The 26,505-nt window shown below is 43.3% G+C and overlaps 1 protein-coding gene across 1 annotated transcript in view; it reads left to right on the top strand.

The window, feature by feature from the left end:
* The first annotated feature begins 312 nt into the window (after nt 1-312).
* ATP1B3 (ATPase Na+/K+ transporting subunit beta 3) overlaps nt 313-26,505 on the top strand; it is a 42,155-nt gene continuing 15,962 nt past the window's right edge. Inside the window, exons 1-2 of the mRNA XM_073674384.1 lie at nt 313-607; nt 22,257-22,385. Coding sequence (XP_073530485.1) covers nt 499-607; nt 22,257-22,385 — 238 coding nt within the window. The 5' untranslated portion in view covers nt 313-498. The remainder of the gene's footprint in view (nt 608-22,256; nt 22,386-26,505) is intronic.

Here is a 26,505-nt window from a genome sequence, read left to right as displayed (position 1 = left end):
CATGTGACCAGGCTGCGGATGCAGAGGGCAGCACCAGTTCCCGCTTCAAGATGAGGCGCTCAGGCGGGGACGCGCACTGCTTCATTCTACCAGGCTCGTCCCCGCGTCCAGCAGCACAAGCCGCCCGCTAGCAGGCTGGGCGCGATCCCCGTTATGCAGCAATAATTCTGATTGGACGGTGGCTCTTTGACCCCGCCCTCCTGCGCAGGGCTTCCCTCCACTAGTCTTTAAAGTCACGCCCATAGTTGACCACAATTGGTTTTCCAAACCGTTAGACTCCGCCTTAACTTTCACTAACTGATTTCTGATTGGCTAACTACAGAAACGCCCCGAATCTGCTGTGCCGGGGAATTGCGTGCTGGTGCCGCAGCGGCCTCAGATTGGAGAGCGGCCGGCGGGGACGTAGTGGTCCAGGCTGCAAGTCCACGTTATCGAGCGCATCGCAGCTCCGGGAGTCATTGCTTCACCCACCCCGCCATCTCCAGCAGCACCAGCACCATGGCCAAGGAGGAGAACAAGAATGGGGAGCAGCCATCGTCTGAATGGAAGCAGTTCATCTACAACCCGAGAAGTGGGGAGATCCTGGGCCGCACAGCCAGCAGCTGGGGTGAGCGCTGCCGCCGTCATTCATCTGGGGTGGGGGGAGCGGCTGCAGGCGGCGCTGTGACTGCAGCCAGTGATTGATGGCAATGATGGCTGCAGTGACTTTCCCTCCCTGTAATGCAGCTGTGCATCCTGACTGCAGGCAGCGGTCACATGGGGTAGATTCCTGCAGAGGTGACTGTCACTGAGCAGTCTGCAGCATATCTCAGTGCTAAGGGTTAATGCCAGCTGTGTCCAGTGCACAGGGTCAGGCAGTGTGTGGTGGAGCTTATACAGGATGATCTGAGGCACTGTGGGAGTAGTGGTGCTACTATAGTGGGGTGGAGGATGACTTCTTGGGGAGACTTTTTTTCTTTATTTTTTTGTATTGCTGTTTTGATTGATACAGAGGATTTACTGTGCATTTCTTCTGCACAGTGTCTCTAGAGGTCCTCTTCCTTGTCTACCAGTTTCTTGAAGCCATGTATTACACACATGTAAACCCTCTTCTCCTGGAATTAATGATGCTATAGCAGACCTAATCCTAGATGTAGTGCCCTATAGTCCTCCTGATATCCGATAGGATGGAGAAATGCTGGGGGTGATGACTGCGGTGAGAACGTCTCCATAAAGCGGTGACCTCTGGTGGGTGAGGATGAGTGCCATCACTAATGGAGTCTTATCTCTTGGGTATGGGATGACCAGTGATGATGATGATCAGTGTTTCTACAAACTTGATACAGTGTGAAAATGGGGGGAGAAAAAAAAAATGGCTCCTGAATGCTATGGTTGGTGGACTTGGTAGAGTGCTCGTCAAGGTGTGGCCCAAGGGCATCCTGATGGATGACGTTCCAGGACCCAACATCACATTCTGCTTTCTTTATTATATATGGTTCTCCATTGTCGGCTGATACAATATTGCCGGTGACTAGGTGGGTAATGCACAGCCATCCATCTCCAGGAGGTAGCTCCATGGTTGGTGCTGGCAGGATGACGTTGCTCTGCCCATAGGCATTCTAGAGCCTCCATCTCCTCATCATTGTGTAACCCTGACAATGCTGAACACCTGACATTAACCATTTGTTGGCTGAGGTTAGATGATGGCAGTGGTGGGGAAGTCTCTGTATCGGTGGTGTGACACATTTCATGGTGGATGGGAGGAGGTGGGGGGGGCGCCTCTGAAGTCAGCCGCATTGGATGCTAAAAATAGCGCTCTGTGTGACTGTCGATGGGAGACAGCAAGGGGGGCTGCCATCTTATTCTACATTGGCAGAGAATCCTTACCCCCCCCCCCTTCCTCGTCCTTGCTCTTTAATTTGCAGCCCTTGTCCACATTTTATAAGGAGAGGTGGAGGTCTGTGGTCATTCACCATCAGCTCCTTCATGGCTTCCCTTTTGACCTTCTTTGTGTTTTTTTTTCTTTTCTCCACATCGTCTTGTTTTGAATGAAGCTCTCAGCCTCTGGAGGAGATGGAGAGGCATGGGGGGATGGTCTGTCATAGTCACAACTGCAGATCTGCTGGAGACCACAATCTGTTAACTCCTTGTCTTCCTGATGGGATAACGAGGAATCCTATAGACGAGTATTGCCAGCGTCCCCTGACGCTTTATTGCTACCTTCCCTCTAATTTTGCTGGCACAAAACACAAACATTTTTGGCGTCGACAGACACACACTTCACTCCAGCAGTGAATCCCCCTAAATATCAGGACAACCCTATAAATCACTGATAATTGATTAGTATAATTTTCCGACTAAGGGCCGTTTGTTACATTGGTGGTAACTACATTTCCATTATGGATGATATGAAATAATCCCTTTTGATCAGGACGTGTGCACAGATATCCTGCAGTGTTTGCCCCCATTAAGGACCAAGGTCCTAACGCTGGCCGTACACATAAGATGAGAGTAAGTCGAAATGACTCATTTTGATCATAGTTTGCAATTGCTGACGGCAGACTACAGCGATCTGTCATGATGGATTATTTTCGGCCCTTATTGGCTGAAGTGATATGTATAACTTGATTGGCCAAGCAGTTACCATTTTGTGCAAACCCGACTAGTTTGTCTTAAAAAAAAAAAAAACTTTGATCTGATCGGTTGATGATCAGCTTGCTTATACAAAACACCAGATGTGCGCTTCATCAGTCCAAGTCTGACCCGTCTGAATCTTTTAAAGGGGTTTTCTGGGACTTGAATACACAAAAAACGCTCAGTGTGGGATCTGGCATCTCCATCAATAGGATGGCTGAAAATCCCAAGTAAATGGAGCTTGCGAGTTGCAATGCCATTTTCAGCCACTAGGTAGGACAAGGAAAGATGGGTGTTCTGCGTTGCCGGTAGGGATCCAAACAAATCTTCAATGAGAAAATGAAGGTAACAATGCGGTTTAAATCCAACGCATCCAAGTTTTTCATCAGAAAAAAAAAAACACTATTTTGTTTTTTCCTGATGAAAAAGTTGGATGACTTCAAAATGTGACAATAAACCACATTGTTACCTTCATTAAATCTTCCTTTGGATCCCTACCAGCATTGCAGAACACCCAGCCTTCCTTTTCCTACCTGCCATCATATTGGTTTTTCAAACCGTGGTACTTTATGGGTTTTGTATGTTGTGTATAACACATCTGAACCAGCTGAGCTTTACCTTTTCTCTACTATCACTGGTCGTTGGATAAAACCCTATTGCGCTTTCCCTAGTCGCTTCTCCATTTTCAGCCACTAGACCTTCCATCGAGCATTGATGCTTTGCAGAACCTTTACTCTACTCTGTAGGGATTGCCGGGAGTCGGACTCCCAGAAATTTGATGTTTTAAGTTCTGGAAAATCCCTTTAAGCGTACAGCCATCTTTACAGTGGAGAAAGTTAGAATGCTGGTTGGATCTGAAGCAAATTGTTACGTGTATGGCCAGATTTAATGGATTGTTGGCGGAATATTCCATAATGGGCAATGCTTTTACTAACCAAAATATTACACAGTAAAGTACTAAAAGTGTCACTTGTCATCGAGGATGCAGATTACTGAGATAAGGACTAGTTTAAGGTCCATCTGGTCAAATTTAAAGCTGACCATATACATGAAGAAGAAAGTTGATGGGCGATCAATCCAATCCTCATGTTTTTTTTTTTTTCTCAAGTATAAACAATGCATTAAATCCTTCCCCATCTGATTGAATGTAGGCCATGGAGATGCGCAGTTTCCATGTCGCACAGCTACAAATAATGGTGAATGTGGTGTTTTTGCGACCTGCAAGTCACTTCTTCCGTGGCACGCTGGATTTCAGCATGACCACATTCATTGTCATTAATTTCTGCTGCTGGATCGAGGATGTGACCAATTACTGACTGCTGCGCTTGTTTTCCTTTTGCAGTGTTGGGTAAAATTCCTTTATTTTGGCGTCTTGCGATTCAGATTCTCTGATCATCTCATCGTTGTTTCCAGCACCAATCTGCAGTGTGATGTGGAATTTCACAAGACTGTATCGGCGTATGTACTGGAAAAGCGGCACAATCTTAATCACGGTTTTGTTTGTATTATCCACTGTGTCACAGGAGCAGAAAAATTCAGATTTTAACTAGTAATAACATTTTTTTTTTTTTAAAGTCTTCATGTAAATGTGGTACAGATTTTTTGTTCTTCTCATTTTCATCACCAATTTAATGTTTTGCAATATATAGGGTAAAAAGCTGCTAAAAGATTTTTTTTTTTTTTCCCAACTCCGGCTGACATGCCTCTAAAAAGTGCAGGTAAAAAAACTGTGACCTGCAAATGTGATTAAACCCTTAAAGGAATATTTCCACCTCCAAGATCCTGTCCCATAATATGTAGTAGGTGTAATAATATTAGCAAATACCTTCAATTAGAAATGGAGTATAGTTCTTCTGTTTAGCTATGTTGCTTACCCCATGTGCAGGACATTGCAGTAGCTTAGGTATCCATGGTTACGACCACTCATATAGTGACAGTTGTTAGTGGTCATAACCATGGAAATCTAAGCTACTGCACACGGGGTAAGTGACATTGTTTATCAGAAGAACTATTCTAAATTTATAATTGGAGGTATTTGCTAATATTACACCTACTACATAGGATCTTGGAGGTGGGAATACCCCTTTTTAAGGTTTTTATTTTTTTTTTCTAGTGGCTTTCATAACCTTACATATATATTCATTTGATGGTCTGATCATCCAGAATTTTTGGTAATCTGGCACATGAAATGTTGCGCTTTGTATATTTTGTCCAAGGGTTCATGAGCCCTTGTGAATGTCATATGAATCCAAGACTACCACATAAGCTAGGTGCACATGGAAGTTTTTGTTGAGTTTAAAAAAAGAATTTTCAAGTAAAAACTTTCAAGAATCAGTCATGTTTTTGGAAGAGTTTTTCTGTATCGATAGCGTTAACTAGAGCGGTTTTGGAAAGTGTGTGGTTTTTGTTTTTCTTTACAGCCTTTTCATTGTACGGTGCTTAGTTTGGGAGCAGATTCCATCAGGGTCCAAATTAAAGTGACCGGCACTTTTTTTCCCTACCCACATGGCATTTTCAAATTCTCGCTCTAAGAAAAATCTCAAATGAGCAGCTATGCAGAAGCTGTCTTTAAAGAGGATTTTGAGAAGATCTGCTAAAAAAAACCCTGTTAAACAAATTGAACCCATTGCCAAGCCAGTCTTTGCAATATACTTATGCATGCATCCTTGGCTTCATGAAAGACTGTCCATTTCATCTTGGAATTAATGGGATTTTTCAAGTCCCGGAGAATAGAAACCATGAACTGAAGGTGATAGTCAACATTCATCAATCAGTAGATAATGCGGACATTAAAGAGTAACCGTAGTTTTAACCTCTATTTAAAGTGTAACCGTTGATATATTTTTATTCCATAAATCAATAGCTTACGTGAAAATATGCAACTTTGAAATATTATTCTCCTCCTGGATTGATCTTTCATTCTCCATTCATGGCTAAAATCTGTATTCACTGAAGACAGATTACATTACTGAGATGGGAGATGACTGCTGATTATATATGTAAAAGCAGGATGGGAGGAGCTCTGCCTCTAGCTCCTCCTTTCTACTGCCCCTCCCCTCTACATATAACCTCATCAGCACTAATTGTCATCTTCTAGCTCAGTAATGGGTAAAATCTGGGTTCATTGAAGACAGATTCATTTTTTTTTACAAGAATTGGAGAAAGAAGCAGATTTCTCTGATAAGCTATATTAAATTGTTTCTTATTTTCATATGTATTTGATTTTTTTTTAAATAAAAATAACTTGCTCCTTAAGGCCCCCTCATTATACAATAAAGTTGATTAAAAAAAAAAAAAAAAAAAGCTAAAATGATCGACCATCCTTTCTTACTTGACTAATGTTATAGAATCATATAATGGTAGTTGGAAGGGACCTCCTGGGTCATCTGGTCCAACCCCCTGCTCAAAGCAGGATTCACTAAACCATCTCAGACAGATGTCTGTCCAGCCTCTGTTTGAAGACGTCCATTGAAGGGGAACTCATCACCTCTGGTGGCAGCCTGTTCCACTCAGTGATCACCCTAAGGCTATGTGCCCACGTTGCATTTATGAAGCAGAAAATTTCTGCTGCATAAATGCAAGTCCTCTCCCGGAAAAACGCATGCGGAATTCCGCACGCGTTTATCGCGCATTTTTCGCGCGTTTATCACGCGTTTTCCACATGCGGAATTGCCTTGCATTTTTTATGCATTGGACAAAGGCAATTCCGCTTGCGGAAACGCAAAATTAAATGACATGCTGCGGATTTTTGAACGCGGCATAAACGCTGCGGAAAAATCCGCAGCATGTGCATAGAACTTGCGGAATCCCATTGGGGACCATGGGGTGCGGATATACATGCGTTTTTCAAGCGTTTACGCTGCGGAAATTCCGCAGCATATACGCTTGAAAAATGCTACGTGGGCACACAGCCTAACTGTCAAAAAGTTTTCTAAATATCTAATCTGTATCTTCTCCCTTTCAGTTTCATCCCATTGTTTCTCGTGTTTCCTTGTGCAAATGAGAATAAGGATGATCCCTCTACACTGACAGCCCTTCAGATATTTGTAGACAGCTATTAAGTCTCCTCTCAGTCTTCTTTTGCAAGCTATTTAAGCTATAGTTGAGATTGCTTATTTTTCCTCTGGAAGATGTTTTATTCCAAAAAGAAGGGTGGGGGAAGGATTGTTCGTCCATTAATGGTCTTCATTTGGGGGGGGGGGGGGGCAATTGTTCCTTGCCCAATGTTGCTGAACTTGTATGGCCTGGTTGAACGACTAAAATATAAATGGCTGCATCGGTACAACGGTCGTTCAACCAGCGAAATGCCTTATATCTAACGAACGGTGGTCTTTACTTAGGTGAATCCACCCCACATGTCTTCTATAAGTTTTGTTGTGTTGGGGATTGGTGCGAAATCCGAGTGCAGTAGTTGTCATAGCAACCCATTTTCCACTTCCATTTTGAAAGGTCCTGTTAAAATTGGAGTCTGGTTGCTATGGGCAACAGCATGTGTGCAATGCATCCCATGTGATAAAGGACTCCCTTTATGTAGAATTGGGCTGAGTTCATGGTCTGTCCGGCCGCGGGTCTCCTGACTGTCTCATCAGCCTCATGTATGACTAGAAGGATGTTGAGTTCTTTGGACCAGGAGACCCCCAGGCAGTCTGTCAGCAAGTTCTTCTGTGTATGGGAGAGTAGGAGGAGATGCTTGCTAGCCGAACGATTGTCTGACTGCCATCTAAGGTGTATGGGGGGCTTTAATTGTCTGAAATAATTACTTTATCCCTTAAGCCAGATGCAAAAACTGGTCATAATCAGCTATTTTGTGGCCTACACCATTAAAATGAATCAGAATTCACAGAAATGTATAGGCTCTAACCTATATATGGATGAACATTGCAGTGGTTTGTGTGTGTGGTACTGTTCTAGTATTACATTGCTGGGTAATGTAGTGGCCATGTATATGGGCTGAATACCTCGCTGATTTAACAAGAAAATGGATGAGGTGAAAAGGACAAGTCATTGCTGTTACAGCCTTCAAAATGGTTTCCGTTACTAGGCCACACACAGGTGCATCGTAGATGCGACGACATGTCCTTTTTGGGGGGTCTGCTTTCTTTGGTCAGCAAAGGGTTAAAAACCATTCACACTTGAACAGCTGTGACCCCCAGGATGTCTCCTCCAGGTGGGCTATGCCGCCATCTCGTCACATATAACCTTACACTGGAAGATACTTGATGATTTATTTTAGTGCCTCTGTGCAAGAGGATACAAATGTGCGATGCCCTGTGCAAATGTCACAATGCTGCAGCTATGTGCCGTTTCCAAAGCGTCCCTCCGGCATCCCGTGATAAATGGAGATTCCCGTCTTTAAAAATAAAATAAAAATGCCCCCCCCCCCACCACCACCACTCCGGTTTGGGGGGCACCCAATTGTGGGAGTACATTGCTGCGGCTTTAAGAGCTGGGGAGGGGGGTAACTGTCTTCCTTTTATAACTGTTCCCAGCCGCTCTTGTGATGTGCCGCCTCCCCACAATTGAAATGGAAATAAGACCCTGGTAATGCTGCTGACTGAGAGGAAGGGAAATTTCCACTCCCGCTGCTGCTGTCTTGTGATTTCAGAACCCAATCAGCACTTTTTTTTTCTTGCCTTTTCTCTTCCTCCCTCTTTTTATTCATTCCGTGCGTAGGTCGAATGAATAGGTGAGTGTCACAGTAACCGTTACAGAACCCGCATGAATTCGCCGGCTCTTTTCTTAGCTGTTCTGCAGCTTTTCTGGGTTAACCTTCTATTTGCCAAGTGCTTGGTGTGACGCTGCCGAGTCCTGTGCCGTTTCTGCTGTCTTTATTACTGCTCTGATTTAATCTTACCCTACGGTTATTTTATAAGAATGACCATTGATTCAATAGCACCGCCATATTCTGCTGCACTTCCCAAATCCGATCATCATCACTAATCAACGACCGGGAAACTGAGTGGATTCTGCCCGTAAGAGCTTATAATCTAAGTATTTTTGAAGTTCCCTACGTTTTCGTCTACAGATGCGTCAAAGGGTAATCCGGCTCCGCTCACTTCTGCGTAGAGACGTGAGCAGGGCCGGTGAGGTCTACAGATATCGTGCCGGGTCACTTGTATTCGTGGCAGGTATCGGGCACCTGTTCTATCTGTAGACTTGCGTTCGCTATCCCCCTTGCCTCCTGATGTGTAAGTGAGCAGATCTAGGTTGCCCATTTTATACCTGCCGTTGTCCAATGTTCTCCTTCTTATTCCCACTATGGTGCAAGTAACCAGGCAGCTTTCACCTGCAGCGGTGCTCCAGTATTGGGCCAGAATTGAACCATGGCGGTAACAGAGTATGCATTTTGAGATCAAAGGTGCTAAACTGCTTATGGCTTACAGCAGTTACTGCCGAGAATCCTCTCGAAAGCAAAGGTGACGCACCCCTTCACGTGCACTTGCAGGAAATGTGTGCTGTGAACCCCATGCTGTGCAGAATGCTGCGGCCGCAACGTGAAAGCCCAGGCATGCAGCTAGACGCTGCTTGTACCGCAGTGATGGCCGCATCAGTCCACATATTCCTTTGGACTTTACGTGTATACGTGAGTTGCAGGGCGGCGTAATGTCACTGTTCTCTGTGAATTATCCTGGATACTTGGCGACCTCATGCATCTCATCACAGTTAACACAATGCACATTACGTAAAAATAAATCGATGCAAAATTTCCTTTATCCTGCTTTACTTAGACCATAACTTCGGATAATCTGGCATTAGTCAGTCTAATGATTCAGATTATTTAGTAATCCGACGCTTTGATGCCCTGTCAACACCAGATTAGAGGAAGTATATTGACTCCGGCACAATCCGACACTGCTTGCTAAACTTCCCCTATATCTTGCAGCCTTCTTCACGCCGGCCTATATGTATCCTGTTTGGTGTCCTGGTCGTTGGGCAGTAAATCGTCCGCAGTAGAATCTTCTGATCAGGATATTTTTCCCCCATTATTACAGTGCCGCAGTTCTGCCTGCGCTGCAGTAAGATCTCAGCGCCTCCACGACCTCTCATTAATGCACTGCAGTCATTGCCGGAGTGCAGGTATAGATCCGTGTGCTGCACTGCGCTGTTCTGTGGATGGGTCTTTGCTCTGGTACCTCTCCTGACTTGCATCCCCTTTCCTCCCTCCCCTCGCAGAAAATGGCCTCTTTTCATGCAGTATTAATTAGGTGAAGTGGAATTAGAAGATTTTGCTGGTTCTCAGGGGGCTGCGACGTTACTCTGCAGAGCAATTCTCCTATCGGGCAAATAAAAGGGGTTATTTGCTGTCGGCATAATTCCGAATTTGTTTTCAGTAGTTTAAAATATATCATATATACGATATATTAATAAATCTATATTGCAGTTAAATTCAGTGTGTATCTCTCTGCCGGTTTATTGCATGCTCACTACCTTGTACTGCTGTTTGCTGCTATCTCTATCGTAAGTAAATGCAATGTTTCCTTTATAGCACTTATCTATTATGCTTCTTTCAGTCGGGTCATTCACATTTATATACAATCTCTATTTTACTTGCAATCTGAATTTGTTCCATATTGGTGAATAGTTGCATCTGCAGCTGGTGCATGGATTTCTGCAATCCATTTTTTTATTATATTGCTCCAGTTGAGCATCCAAAATAAAAAATGGGGAATGGGGAGAAGTGGCCTTCATTGTGCATAGAGCCTATATATTTGCGAGCTCCCTGAAGTATCTGAGAACTGGAATTAATGTTTCCTCCCTGTATAAGAACACTAGTCAGCCTTTTAATTAAAATAGAGAAATAATTCACTTGTGCGTTGTGTAATTGTCGAGGCGCAGGCAGAGCTTTTCCCATACACACTGGGTTACCAGGTTACGCCATAGTCCTCTGAAAAGCCCCAAATGTGCCCAGAGACCCAAATTACTTGTTGGCATGACCCACCACGTGTGTGGAGACTGTATAAGTGTTTCCTCATGACAACCCCTGGACATATGTGCTATTTGGGAATATGGACGTTATAGAGGTGGTCCTCCATTTGGGATCCGCTCCTCTAAAGCCAGAACAGACAGCCTATCCGTACGAGCAGCTCCCTATCTACTGAATTGAGCTGACCTTCTGTTTCATGGGTGGTCATTTATTTGGAGCTGTTACCATGTAAGACTTCATTTATCTTGCAGTTGTTTGTGGCCCCATTTGTAAAGGAGCATTCTGGGACTACAATATTGATAACCATACCCTTGGGATAGGCTATCAATTGGTTGGGGTCTAACTCTTAACATCCCCCACCCCACCACCGATTAGCGAGTTATACCCCTGTAAATCAGAAATTGATGACCAATCCGAAACATAACATTGTATGTTCTCTGAAAACCCCCCAAAAAGTTCTCAGCTTAGTCTCCCACCACCACCTTGGCTGAAGCTGCTCCTCCACGGTTGTGTAGTAGCCACTCGTCTAACTTTCTCCGAGCTGTGTGGGGATTCGCCAACAATTGTATGTTTCTGGCGCCGCCTCTGAAAATAACTTGAAAATTGTCAAAATTTGGTAAATGAGTACTTGGCATACCTGCAGTTTTTAGAAGCGGGCACAGCTGACTAAGCGTCCCACGGAAGAGGGTTGTGAAGCCATTCTTTATGCCGGACGTGCCGTGTTTACCTTATTTAGTGCAGACGGCGGCCAGATTACACTTTATTCACCGTGCGGTCCTAGTGATTTGTCCTGACAGCTATTGTTCTGGGGATTACATTTGCTTCCTGTATTAGGTCGCATGAAAATCCAACAAGTCGAAGGCAAAAAAATGAAAAAAATGGGCATTTTTCAGTGAAGGAAATTTTAGCAATTTTCTCAAGAATGTATTGCGTTGTCACCTCCCTGCTTCATGCCTCGTCCTGACAGACTAATTCACGTGGGAAAGAAAATGCATGAAAAAAATGCTATACACTGCATTCTGAGACCAAAAACCAAAATATTTTGGGTAATATTTATTTTAAAAAGTGTTTAGCGTCACCCTCCCTAGGCCCAGTCCTGAGTTTCTGCCTCTGCTCCAAGAAACTGTAGAAGCAGCGAAGGGTGAGTAAAGAAAAGTCAGGGTTTTGTTTTGTTTTTTTTTGGGACAGTGATTAGTCTGATACCTAATGAGGGTCCAGAATTGTCGTCCTGGATGTACTAATGCAGGACACGAGCACAGCAGTATGGCAGCTAATGCTGCACATCAGCGCCTAAGCACATTTGTGAAGGTCCTATATTGTCCTGTCGTGGGCAGCCGGCTTCTGGAGGGGCCTAGCACTTGGATCCTGTACAGTCTGGCCTCCTACATGTGCGGGGAGGAACTTGGGCAACAATCTAGGTTTCACATGCTTCCACAGTGCTGCCGGCCTGGTTTCTAAAACCATTTTAAGGCGTATACACTACTAGAATGCATTCCCCAAGTTTTATAGATTTTTTTTTTCTAATTTAAAAAAAAAAAAAACTTGCTCCTGAGACTAGTCGGTTAGTGCAGGAATAACTTGCATACGTTGTTAGATGGTAAAACTACTATCAACTGTGCTACAATCTGCTGGGATGCGACCATGATCACTAGAGCAATAGGATAAATCCTACCTGGTATCATATGGGTAAGAACCATGCTGGCTTGAAACGCGTCATTCCTTTTTTTTTTTTTTTTTTTTTTTTTTTGTTCCTATTTCCCTTCACTATGTTTCTTTATGTTTTTTCTTAATCTAGTTTCATTAAACGTGAAGTCTTTAAAATCCAATTTTTTCTTTTGGGATTGCTGGATTTTTCCCATTGCTCTCACATCCTCCAGCTGGGATTTTTACCTTCTGTACATCTCTTCTTCAATTGAAAGACCCCAGGACTATAATATACTGCTGGAGAGCTGATAAGTATTTTTTCTTTTTTGTGTCGACCATGATCACTGCCTGCATTCGGGCTTTGCCTGAGTGTATTGGTAATTGTCACTCTATATCCCAAGCTCATGTTCAAGGGAATCTGTCAGTAGGATCCACCCTCCTAAGCCGTCTATATGGGCCTGCAGGACATAGGAAGCTGAATAAAATGAGATCTCTGATCTGATGTGTTTTCAGAGAAATCTGTTTTTCTTATGTAAATGAGGTGTTCCAGGTTATGGGCCGGACACTGATCTGCATGAGAATCTCCCTCCCAGAGATTATTGTAAATGTAAGATGCAGTTATCAGTGTGGTGTGTAATGGCCGCTTACCTGATCTCACTGCAGAGCTGTGTGTGATTATACCTGACACATCTGCAGGTTCCTCTCAGCTTCCATCTCACAGGCAGACAGGGCTACAATATTGTTACAATGCAGCATAGCTGAGAGAGCTGCAGCTGATAAGATGTTTAGGAGATAAAGTTCATTTCTCCTGTTCTGTGTTAGTTCCATGTCTCACACTGGTAACTCCCCCTTTCCTTTATAATAATCTCTGGAGGCAGATTCTCAGGGAGATCAGTGTCCGACCCATAGATCTTAACAGCTCATTTACATATAAGAAAAAAGGGTATTTCACTGGAATAATAAAATATCCTATTGAGGTATTTATTTTATTCAGTTTTCCATAATCTACTTGCCCATATAAACTGCTTAGTAGGGTTGATCCTTTTAAAATAAAGTAAACAATCCCTTAAAAAGATCCTGTCAGCATGATTTTGTAAAGCAATGGTGCTGTAATACTGATTACATTGATACTTTTCGTGAAGAAATCCACTTTGTCGTTCTTCTGTAATCAGCATTTGAAGTTTTCTTTTCTCCAGTCTGAATCTCAGCAGACGGAGGGGCCGGGGAATCAGACAGGGAGAAGACGACCCGGTGCACAGTCCGGCCCCTGCGCACCGAAATCTAATTGGCAGAAAACTTCAAATGGTGATTAAAAAAAGAACTAGAAAGCGAATTTCTTCATCAAAGATATCAATGGATTCCGTATCACAGTGCCATTACAGCGCTTTAGCATTTACATTACAAAATCATGCTGACAGGTTCTCTTTGAGTATATGGGTAAGTTCACATGAGACAAACATTTTTAGTACCAGATCTCGCTTCTAATAAGTAGTAAATCCTCATGTGTTTGTTGAATCGTCACAAATTTCACCCATTCTGTGTTGAAATATGGAGTGAAAATGTGCAACAAATTGATATACTGCTGACTGTAACATTTATACCACATATCAATTCCCACAGGGAAATCTCATTCACGTGCTGTGGAGGTTTTTTTTTTGTTTGTTTTTTTTAAAGATTTCCACTTGCCTGATGCTGTAATTTTTGCTGGTGGTTTTACCTGTGCAGATTCACAGCAATTCGGTCTTTTGTGCACCTACCTAAAAGGTGGCCATATACATCAAATAAAAGTAGCCGGATGGTTGGACAACCATTGAATGAATGAATGAATGATGGTTCCTTCCAGGCAGTCATATCCCTGATATAGACCGTTAGTTATTCAGCCTGGCCTTCAATTTTGGAATATTCTTTCCATAAAAAATCGCTTCTATTTTGCAGAAGAAAAAAAAATCAATCATGGCTGACTTGATTTCCTATGATTATCATTTCTTCTAAAGTTTTAACCAACATTTTGTTTGACATCGTTCATTTTCATCAGCAAAGTTTAATGCCTGTGGAAAATAATACTGCCTAACACTTGCCTAATATTATGGCTAGACGGTGACGTAGGCAGCGGCACTGGTCATGCGCCAGAGATCGCCCCGTGCTGCTGTTGCATCTGAGTAGTGCGGGTAGAGGGGGTCACATTGCGTCTTCTGATCTAGTGAGACCATGATAAGTGACTTGCATAATATCCTCCTGGTTCTGATGACTTTCTTGTCACGATACAATCCTATTCACCTGTGACTTGACTGCCTGACTTGTCGCCGTCTAGCCCCAACCTAAGTTGCCCTCCGAAGGTCACTGTTCCTTGGCCGTTCCCCATGCTTTACACTGTAGCGCTGCTTTTCATATTTGCTGCAGTCCCCCTTGTTTACCTCATTGTGCTTTCCTCTTCTAATAACCCACTATGCACTGCACATATATACTTTTTCTTTTTTTCTTTCTTCAACTGCCTACCCCCATAGAGTAGGATTATGATTTATTTATAAAGCACAATTGATTCCATGGTGATGTACAAATGAAAAGGATGTGTATAATATTTTATTCTTTTATGTATGACTCCTCTCGCCTCTGTCCGCCTCTGCCCACATGGGTTTAAAGTGTACAGGGTGGTGTGGAAGGAGACGGTAGATCGGGGGGTTGCAGTAGCAGCGAGGTTATCGTAGGTTTTCCCGAAGAGATGAGTTTTTTTGCAAGTTCCAAATGTGGGAGACAATCGGACATGTTGAGGCACTGAATTCCAGAGGATCCTTTTGTACCTGCTTAGATATATTGGTGTATAGCATTTTTGTTGGCTGAAACTGAACTGAATTGAAAGCGTTATTCTTGTATTATGTGCCAGTTTGTTTCCTGTTTTTAAGGCTTAAATCTGATCACTTCTCCTTGGCTGGGGACAGGCTTGGACTGGCCCAGCGGAGAACAGGAGAATCCTCCGGTGGGCCACCACCCTCTTATATGAGCAGTACTTGGCACAATATACATGAATCACTATTTGCAGACAGAGGCACCATCTTATTCATCTAACAATCTACCCAGTTCATTGTTACATAAATTTGTGATTGAGGATAATGTCACATTCGTATGTAGCTGATAAGTGGGGTCCTGGGGTTGGTTACTGGTGGGTCCTTGGCACCCCAGTCCAACACTGGCTTGGGAGATCTGTGTACATGCACAGAAAGGGCTGGATAGATCCCAAGAGACTCCCTTAGGCCCTGTTGTGCACACATACCTCAGTATTTGTAAGTCAAAATCAGTAGAGGAACAATCAGAGAACGTATAATAGAAACACGTCACCACTTCTGTATTTATCACCCACTCCTGGTTATGACTTACAAATACTGAGGTAAAATACTGACCAAATACTTTCAGAAATCTCATGCACCTGCTGCTTATTTTTTCTTTGTAGATTTGCCTTGCTGGGCAGAAGTGGTGGCTTGTTTCGATTACTTTTTCCTATACTGATGTAAAATACTGAATGTGTGAGTGAACGTGGCTTTATACTCCCCTCCCGTATTGGCACTGACTTTCCCGGGGATCGTGTTACATTATGTCATGTGATCCCTTCAGCCAATCAGCGCTGCCTCCAGACAAATCGCATACATCCAGAGGAAGAGAGGAGCCGCAGGGATTGCATGACATAACAATGTTACGCGATCCCCCAAGAGAGCTAGTACCGACACTGGAGTTAAGTAAAAGCTTTGTTTTACATAAGCTTTGAGAAGGGGTTGTCTGAGTAGTGGACAACTCCTTTAATGAAACCCAATTGCTGAAATGATTTTTAGCCCCTAATACATGCATTTTCTTTTAAAAAAAGAAAGTCCCCAAATGTGACCAATCCCCCTTTTTTTTAATTGGGTAAAGTTAAACAGCATTCACATGCAGCGCATTTTAATTGACAGAGAGACCGAGTTTTCCAGCTCAAAAGTTCAGGCCCCCTTTATTTTCAATGGGGTTCTGGTACCCGAACCAAACTTTGGAATAAAGGTCTGGTACCAGAATCCGGATTTCCACGGGTCCTATAATCCCATGAGTTCAATGGGATTGTGTAATTCTTTGTCCCTCCTGTGGTGGCGCCGTATAGGGAGGGATAGAACCCTTGTAGGCTATGTGCCCATGATGCAGAAATGCTCTGGATTTTTTCCTGAGCGTTTCTGCATCTCACTGGCAGAAAAAACACATGCAGATTGTACATGCGGATTGTACATGCGGATTGTACATGCGGATTGTACATGCGGATTGTACATGCGGATTGTACATGCGGATTGTACATGCGGATTGTACATGCGGATTGTACATGCGGATTGTACATGCGGATTGTACATGCGGATTGTACATGCGGATTGTACATGCGTTTTTCCTGCCAGGGACATGTGGATGTGAAGCGTTCTTCACATGCATTTCTGCATGCGGGTTGTCAAGCGCTTTCCAAGCGATTCTAGCATCACTTGGAAAGTGCTTGTCAACTTGGTCACACTATATAAATCCATGCAACCGGCATGGATTTATATAGTGTGACCCCAAAGAATGGTAAAAAAGAAATATATACTTACCTTCTGATGGCGCCCGGTGTCTTTATCCGATCCATCCTGGCTTGCCGGCAGCTTGTGGTAGACTAAAGGACCTGCCGACGTCAGCGGTCGCGTTTCCCGTCACATGACTAAATGACGTCAGCGCATGTCCTTGAGTCCACCGCGATCTGCCGGCAAGCCGAGACAAGGACACCGGGGGCCATCAGAAGGTAAATATAATGTTTGTTTTTTATTTATTTATTTTTTTTACAGAAACTATGGTACCTGGGTCTGGAGGAGAGTCTCCTCTTCTCCAGACCCGGGTACCATCCGCACATTGAACCGCATGTACAGATGCAGTGATGCAGATTCCATGTGTTCCAATGCAAGTCAATGGCGGCGAAAACGCAGCGCTTCCGCAAAATAATTGGTAGTGCTGTGTATTTTTCCGCAATGATGATCCGCAGCGGAAATTTCCGCAGCATGTGCACAGCACATGCGGATTATCATTGGGGAGCATGGCAGGCCTTCTACCAAGCGTTTTTAAGCGTTTCTGCAGCGGAATTGCTGCTGCGGAAACGCTTACAAAACGCATCGTGGGCACACAGCCTAACTGATTGCTGGGGATCTGAGCAGTAGGAAACTCCAAATTCCCTGACTCGCCTGCTTGTTAGCGGGTTTCTTGTTATGATGACTGTATTCACAGCTAGGATAGGGATTCGCCATGACCTTCCTAGAATCCCATTTCGTGCCCCCCCTTTCTCCTTGGTCTGGGGTCATCCTTTCCTTGCAATAAATGATGGGTCATGAGCTATTGCCATAAACTGTTTGCCTTCATCCTGAATTGACTATAAAGTCCTGCGGAGGAGACTCTGGAGCCGGTCTGTACGGTTATGACAGGCGCATTAAGCAGTGCCGCAGTTACATTCCCATACTCTGACTCACAACTAAAGCAGTGCCGCCTCATGCCATCAAAACTTTATCTGGATCACTTGACTTTTTTGGTGGGTTAGAAATACATTTTATTTAGGAACATGATTGTATGGTAAGCAATGTAATGGTAGAAATTTATTACTTGAGGGACTAGGCATCTGCAGAAACAAGTAGAAGAAACAATGGGGCCGATTCATTATTGCATTTACGCCTTTCTGCTAGTTTTTGGTGATTTTTTTTTTTTCCCATTGTAGGCGTGATTTGGTGTGTTAGCCTGTTTCATATTTGTAGACTTTTCAAAAACTCAAATTTTTTTTATTTTTTTAAATGTACTTATTTTTTGGGGGAAAGAAATTGAATCCCCCTTGGCTGATTGTGTGTGGTTTTTTTTTTTTTTTTTTTTTTTTTTTTTTTTTTTTATTATTTTATTTTTTGGTGCCAGAAATGTTTGCACAATTTTTGCATCATTTTATGAAATTGGCAACTTTCTGCATTAAACTTTACTAAAGAAGTTAAAAGGGAAAAAATAGACTTTTTTTTTTTTTTTCAATTTGCGCAAAATTTGCAAACCGTGTGCATCCTCTGAAGAATACGGAGTAAAAAAAAAAAAAAAAAAAACCTGCTGCAAACACCACAAGACAGAAGAAAGGTGACTTGAAAGAAAATGCAAATCATGAATCTAAGGCCAATGTCTAAAAATAAGCTCAGGCGAATGCTTCCTAATTGTGGCTTATTATAGCCGGTCGGCACTTGTAATGGCGCAGGAACCGCTGAACATATCTACAAATACAAGATAAATCTCTGCACACTATTGACCTACAATCTCTCCATAAGTAATTTAGGTGAAACCTTGTTTATTTTCACGAATGGATTCTTGATGGCCCGTAATGTCCCCCTTGTATTTGTTTCCTAAAATGGACCTGTGTGATGGGCGCAGGGTGCGGCGGGCGGCAGCCACTTCACAGCTCCCTGCAAACCTCTTCAGCCGACAAGTGACTGATGTGCTGGAACAAGAGCCAGTGTTTTTCAGCCAAGAGATTACTTGATGGGACTGTCCAGAGACCGAAGAAAGTTGTATTCTGATTATTTTCAGCTATTTACTTTTCCGGTGTATTCACTTTCTAGTTGGTGTTCGCCTTCTGATGTGACCTCAAAGCCTTGTGTAGTATGCTGATTGTGGAGCGGATATGCCAAGAATTCCCCCTTTTTTGTATTAATACTGATCAATTTGGTGCTATTAGTTTAGGAGTTTAGGGGGGTATCGTGGCAGACCCCCCCCCCCCCCCCCCCCCCCCCCTTGATTTGCATCCTGGGCAGCCCCCCTTTTTTTTCTTTATAAATTGCGGTCAACCAATGTTGGCCATAGTCAGAAACGAGTGGCCAGGATACTGGTAAGATGCTGTGCCACTTGGTTGGTATGTGATTGACATCAATAGCAGTGTCCAAAAGGAAGGAAGGGAAAGGAGAAACCTTTTTTCCTTGTGGCAATGTCGCTTCATGGATATCCTAGTGAAATGTCTGTGGGAGATCGCGTGCCACCACAGCCCCATACACTGTGTAGTGGCCATTTTCTGGTCACTGCAGCTCAGTCACTATTCACTTCAGTGGGCACTGAGGTACAGTACCAAAAACTGCACCTACAGCGTGTGAAATAAGTATTGAGCATGTCACCAATTTTCTAAGTAAATATATTTCTAAAGGTGCTATTGGCATGAAATTCTCACCAGATGTCAATAACAACCAATCCAATCCGCACAGGCAAAGAAATCAAACTATAGATGTCCATAACTTAAGTTATGTGTAATAATGAGAATTGACACAGGGCAAAAGAGAGGTGCAAAAAACCATGGAAAGTCATGACATCAGCTGAAATGTCAGTAATTGGATAGCAATCCTGCCACTTGATGAAAAATATCATCTGGTTCAACTGATTGCTTATAAAAAGGAGTCATTACCAAAGTGCCACATAAGAATCATCTCATGATGGGGAAAACCAGTGAGCTGTCTCAAGACCTTTGCAACCTTATTGTTGCAAAACATACTGATAGCATTGCTTACAGAAGAATTTCTAAACTGCTGAAGGTTCCATTGAACTGTTGGGACCATATTCTGGAAGTGGAAAGAACCTCATTTCACCATAAACTGGCTGTGACCAAGTGCTCCCTGCAAGATTTCAGACAAAGGAGTGAAAAGAAGTATCAGAAGAGGTGTCCAAGAACAAGGACCACCTGTAGAGAGCTACAGGAAGACCTGGAATCAGTACGCACAACTGTTTCAATCTCCATGGCGTGTGTATGCACGCTCACCACGCAAGACTCCATTGCTGAATAAAAAGCATGTTCAAGTGCATTTACAGTTTGCTTAACAACATTTAGACAAGCCTGTGAAATACTGGGAGAATTTAGTCTGGTCAGATGAGACCAAAATCGAACGCTTTGGCTGCCATAATACACACCATGTTTGGAGGCCAAAAGGCACTGCATATAACCCCAAAAACACCCACCATACCAACAGTGACATTTGGAGGTTGGAACATCATCGTGTGGGGCTGTTTTTCAGCATACGGCTCTGGCAAACTTCATAATTGAAGGACTGATGAATGGACAAATGTACCGAGACATTCTTGATGATCTTCTGCCATCTACCCTGATGATGAAGATGAAACGAGGGTGGACATTTCAGCAAGACAATGATCCCAAACATACAGCCAAGGAAACTCTCAATTGGTTTCAGAGACAGAAAATAAAGCTGCTAGAATGGCCCAGCCAATCACCTGACCTGAACCAGTAGAAAACTTAAGGAACAAGCTGAAGCTCAGAGTTCATAGACGGAACCTTCAGGATTTGAAGATTGTTTGTGTGGAAGAATGGGACAAAATCACACCTGAGCCAATGCCTGTGACTAGTTTCTCCATACAGGAGGCGTCTTGAAGCTGTCATCACCGACAAAGGCTTTTGTACGAAGTATTAAATAAATTTCAGTAAGCGTGTTCAATATTTTTTTTTTTCCTGTCATTTCCCATTATTACACAGAACTTAATTTATGGACATCTATGGTTTGATTTCTTTGCCTGAGTGGAATGCATGGTGTGTTACCAACATGTGGTGAGAATTTCATGTCAATAGCACCTTTAGAAATATATTTACTTAGAACATTGGTGATGTGTTCAATACTTATTTCACCCGCCGTATGTTTACGGGGCTGTGCTGCTTCAGCTCTGTACACTGGCGCTGCAGACAGCTGATCATGGGGTGTGGGAACATACCAGCCTGATATGATGATTGGCCATCAATATCTGAAGAGGCTCACCCCCCACCATTCACATTTGTTAAAACTTGTCAAAAACTGACACTCTTTGGAGGATCTGGCAACCATCTAATATTTATTAGGGCCCCCTGACTCTTCCCTAACTGCTGGGGAGAGATTATTAGGTTGGTGTGGATTTAATTGCCTGATACTTTTATTTTTCAGTAGATATGACGCCAACAGATGAGTCTAGTATCGGCTTCAGGCCCCTATACACATTAGATGGCTTTTGGCAGAACAGTCGTTCGATCAACCTTCATCTTTCCTGACTTTTTCCGTAAACAGGAACACTCGGCATCTTGAGGGGTTGGGCATCTTAAGTCCTGCACAAGTCCTTTTTATGACCTCTCGTGCTCCCACTAGTCGGGTCTTCTTCCATGGTGGCACAGACTTTTTTTTTTGTGTATTTTTTTTATATCTTCTGGTTTGTACAGATCTGTAATTTGTGCTCACTCATTGGGAGCAAGGATGATGAAATGTTTTAATAGAGGGAAGGTGATTGATTTATATCTAAATTGATGGTGCAGATTTTTACGTGACTTTTTTTTCCCTCAGGTTATCACTTTTAATCTCTTTTGTTTTTGCAGCAGAATCTCTCCATACAGATCCTCTGTGGTCGTCTTGTCCAAATAAAGTTGTTTTCTTGCTTCTGCTTCATTCAGATGATAAAAAAACAAAAAACAAAACTTTAATACAATAAAATAGTTGTAATCGCCTCCCTTAAAGTGAGCTTTAATAATGTGGATTGCACATTAGATTGTTCTCTGAACCGCTCAACTGGCCAACCAACCATCTAATGTGTATGGGGTGTGTGCTCAGCATGCCCGGACCTATTCTCAGGGGACATGGACCACCACTGAGGAGGTCTGGCAGCGGCTTACTCTCCTCTCCCCACTCGGCTGAGCATGTGTACAGGGGTCGGGAGGGATACACGTCACTTGTTGGGGTGAAGGCTTTCTAGGGTAAGCCGGCCGTACACCTGACATGGCAGAGCTGTCTGTTCCCTGGATATGTTCAGGAGCCGTTACTACCGTGGTAAAGGTGGGAAGCCGCGGGCTGTTTTATTGTTGTAAGTTTAGATAATGGCGGTGATGGAAATATCTGAATAAACTGTACACGGCGGCTCTGAGAAGATAATATTGGCTCCACTATACCCTGTCTCTTACTTCCATGCCTGACTTCGGGAATGTTTGGGTTACTTGTCCTGTCTTATAAACTGTGTAAATCACTTTTAATATCTTCTTGTCGGTGATCATGGTGAAGTAACTGTGCTCTGTTCCCTTCCACAGCTCTGATCCTGCTTTTTTACCTGGTCTTCTATGGCTTTCTGGCGGGACTCTTTACCCTGACAATGTGGGTAATGCTGCAAACACTGGACGACGCTGTACCCAAGTATCGGGATAGAGTTCCCACCCCAGGTAATACCCTCGTGTATTGTTTATGTAACCAGGACTAACATGTTGTCAAACCTACGGTTCAACTTTCCTAATTCCGTTCCCCTACAACCTATATGTGAACCTGAACCTTACTTTTTTTTTTTCACTTTTAAATGAGATTTTCCTTGACTATTAATGACCTCAGGATAGGTCATCGTTATGTGATCAGCTGATATCTGCTGCAGCCCCCCCCACCGATGTAAGGGACAAGTGTAAAGCTTTAAGATATTTTTTTTTAGATAATGGGGCGAGACTCTTGTTCTTGCGTCCAGTGCCTGCTGTAATGCCATCTACAGAGCCGCTGTTCTAAGCTTGGAACAACATCTCTATTGAACATGGCTGCCTCCATAAAATATAAAAAATACTTATGAAATAAAATTGGGAAATAAAAATGTAATAAATAATTTTATACTTTTAATTTGGTATTTTAAAGGGATGCCTTTCCTTTACACAAATTATTTGATTGAGTTGGCTGACCAGTTCCCTGCCACAGCAGCCCTCCCCATGGGGTGGGGGGATCCCAAACGCTGTAAAAAACTGTATTTTAAAAAAATATATGTGTGTGTATATATATAATCTCCTGGCTGTAACTCTAAATACAAATGTATCGGCCATGTATAGAAGATATCTTCAATGTATATGTGAGGAAATCAAAGGTTAGCAAAATGGATGTGCACACACAAATACTCATATGTCTAAACCAAGGTGAGTATCATTTTCATAAATGTTGAATGTGGTATTCGAAGTATGTATAGTGGACTGTAATACCGAAAAGACCTGTCAGAAAATTGCAAAGAACCCAGGAGGAGAGAGAAAAGAGCCGATGGTGGTCAAAATATTATTTACAGTGGGTACGGAAAGTATTCAGACCACTTTAAATTTTTCATTCTTTGTTTTATTTGAGCCATTTGGTAAATTCTAAAAAGTTCATTTTTTTCTCATTGAAGTACACTTTGCACCCCATCTTGACTGAGAAAAAACAAAAATGTAGAAATTTTTGCAAATTTATGAAAAAATAAAACCTGAAATATCACATGGTCATAAGTATTCAGACCCTTTGCTCAGTATTGAGTAGAAGCGCCCTTTTGAGCTAGTACAGCCATGAGTCGTCTTGGGAATGATGCAACAAGTTTTTCACACCTGGATTTGGGGATCCTCTGCCATTCTTCCTTACAGATCCTCTCCAGTTCCGTCAGGTTGGATGGTGAACGTCGGTGGACAGCCATTTTCAGGTCTCTCCAGAGATGCTCAATTGGGTTTAGGTCAGGGCTCTGGCTGGGCCAGTCAAGAATGGTCACAGAGTTGTTCTGAAGCCACTCCTTTGTTATTTTAGCTGTGTGCTTAGGGTCATTGTCTTGTTGGAAGGTGAATCTTCGGCCAAGTCTGAGGTCCAGAGCACTCTGGAAGAGGTTTTCACCCAGGATTGCTCTGTACTTGGCCGCATTCATGTTTCCTTCATTTGCAACCAGTCGTCCTGTCCCTGCAGCTGAAAAACACCCCCATAGCATGATGATGCCACCACCATGTTTCACTGTTGGGATTGTATTGGGCAGGTGATGAGCAGTGCCTGGTTTTCTCCACACATGCAGCTTAGAATTATCACCAAAAAGTTCTATCTTCGTCTCATCAGACCAGAGAATCTTATTTCTCATAGTCTGGGAGTCCTTCATGTGTTTTTGAGCAAACTTTATGCGGGCTTTCATATGTCTTGCACTGAGGAGAGGCTTCCTTAGGGCCACTCTGCCAAAAAGGCCCAACTGGTGGTGGGCTGCAGTGATAGTTGACTTTGTGGAACTTTCTCCCATGTCCCTACTGCATCTCTGGAGCTCAGCCACAGTGATCTTGGGGTTCTTCTTTACCTCTCTCACCAAGGCTCTTCTCCCACAATTGCTCAGTTTGGCTGGACAGCCAGGTCTAGGAAGACTTCTGGTGGTCCCAAACTTCTTCCATTTAAAGATTATGGAGGCCACTGTGCTCTTAGGAACCTTGAGTAATACAGAAATTTTTTTGTAACCTTTGTCAGATCTATGCCTTGCTGCAGTTCTGTCTCTGAGCTCCTTGGGCAGTACCTTTTTGAGCTCATGATTCTCATTTGGTCTGACATGCACTGTGAGCTGGGAGGTCTTATATAGACAGGTGTGCCTTTCCAAATCAAGTCCTATCAGTTTAATTAAACACAGCTGGACTCCAATGAAGGAGTAGAACATCTCAAGGAGGATCACAAGGAAATGGACTGCATGTGACTTAAATATAAGTGTCTGAGCAACGGGTCTGAATACTTATGACCATGTGATATTTCAGCTTTTCTTTTTTAATAAATTTGCAAAAATGTCTACATTTGTTTTTTTTTCAGTCAAGATGGGGTGCAGAGTGTACTTTAATGAGAAAAAATGAACTTTTTAGAATTTACCAAATGGCTGCAATAAAACAGTGAAAAATTTAAAGGCGTCTGAATACTTTCCGTACCTACTATATATAGCACCATTGATTCCATGGTGCTGTGCATGAGAAGGAGTTACATACAAAATACAGATATCACTTACAGTAAGCAAACTAACAATGATAGACTGGTACCGAGAGAAGAGGAACCTGCCCCTGCGGGCTTACATTCTACAGGATGGTGGGGAAGGAGACAGTAGGTGGGGGGGTTGCAGCAGCTCTGGTGTTGGTGAGGCGCAGGTCCGGTGTTGGTAAGGCAGCAGATCCAGTGGTGTTGAGGAGGTAGTGGGGTCATGGCAGGCTGTAAGCTTTCTTGAAGAGATGGGTTTTCAGGTTCTATATGAAGGATCCAAGTGTGGTGGATAGACGGACGTGTTGGGGCACAGAACTCCAGAGGATGGGGGATATTCGGGAGAAGTCTTGGAGGCGATTGGGTGAGGAATGAATAAGTGGAGGAGAGAAGGAGGTCTTGGGAGGACCGGAGGATTGAGGGTTGAGGAAAGGACTGATTCTGGAAATATTTTTGAGCTGGAGGTGACATGAGGTGGAAAGAGTTTGGATGTGCGGTTTGAAGCACAGGGCAGAGTCAAGGGTTACTCCGAGGCAGCGGATTGCCAGTACAGGGGAAAGTGTGATGTCGTTTATTGTGATAGATAAATCCGGTAGGGAAGATACGCAAGATGGAGGAAAGATGAGGAGTTCAGTTTTGTCCACATTGAGTTTGAGGAAGCGAGAAGAGGAGGAGGATATGGCTGATACACTCTGGACAGCAGAGAGGTGATGTCTGGGCTAGAGAGGTAGAACGGAGTGTTGTCAGCGTATAGGTGATACTGGAAGCCATGTGAATTTGGCCAAGGGTATAGATGAAGAGTAGGGGTACTAGGACAGAGCCTTGAGGGACTCCCAACAGAGAGAGGGCGGGATGAGGAGGTAGTGTAGGAGACGCTAAATGTGCGGTTGGAAAGGTATGAGGAGATCCAGGATAGGGCAAGGTCTTTGATGCCAAAGGAAGAGAGAATCTGTAGTAGGAGGTAGTGGTCAACTGTGTCGAAAGCAGAGGACAGATCTAGAAGCAGGAGTATAGAGAATTGTCTGTTAGCTTTGGCTGTAAGTAGGTCGTTAGTAATTTTGGTCAGGGCAGTTTCAGTGGAATGATGGGGACAGAAAACAGATTGTAGGTTGTCGAAGAGCAAGTTAGATGAGAGATGGGAAGAAAGTTTAGTGTGAACATGTTGCTCAAGGAGTTTGGAAGCAAATGGGAGCAGCGACATGGAGTGATAGATTGACATAACAATCAGGTCGAGGATGGCTTTTTTGCGGGTAGGCGTGATTGTGGCATGTTTGAAAGCAGAAGGGAGAGTACTAGAGGTTAGTGATAGGTTGAATAGAATATAAAACAAATCGTTTTATAAATCAAAGTGTGCAGGGATCATTCAACAATATTAGGAGGCGCATATCAAGGTAAGGTGCCATTGACTAAAGCAATGACGAAACGCACGTCTGGGTGGGCGCATCTCTCGGAAGACACTGAAATGTCTGATCTACCCGTTTAAGTTGCAACGTGGTTCTTATAAGCATATAGTGACTTATTTCTTGATTGTGTGCTGACATCTTATAACTGAATGCGGACTTATAACTATGCATATACACTCACTACTTGCAG

The sequence above is a fragment of the Phyllobates terribilis genome, unplaced genomic scaffold, assembly GCF_046119375.1.
Source record: "Phyllobates terribilis strain yellow unplaced genomic scaffold, ASM4611937v1 Scaffold_3__8_contigs__length_932513732, whole genome shotgun sequence".
In the NCBI taxonomy this organism is placed as follows: domain Eukaryota; kingdom Metazoa; phylum Chordata; class Amphibia; order Anura; family Dendrobatidae; genus Phyllobates; species Phyllobates terribilis.
This window is presented reverse-complemented; position numbering and strand designations above follow the sequence as displayed.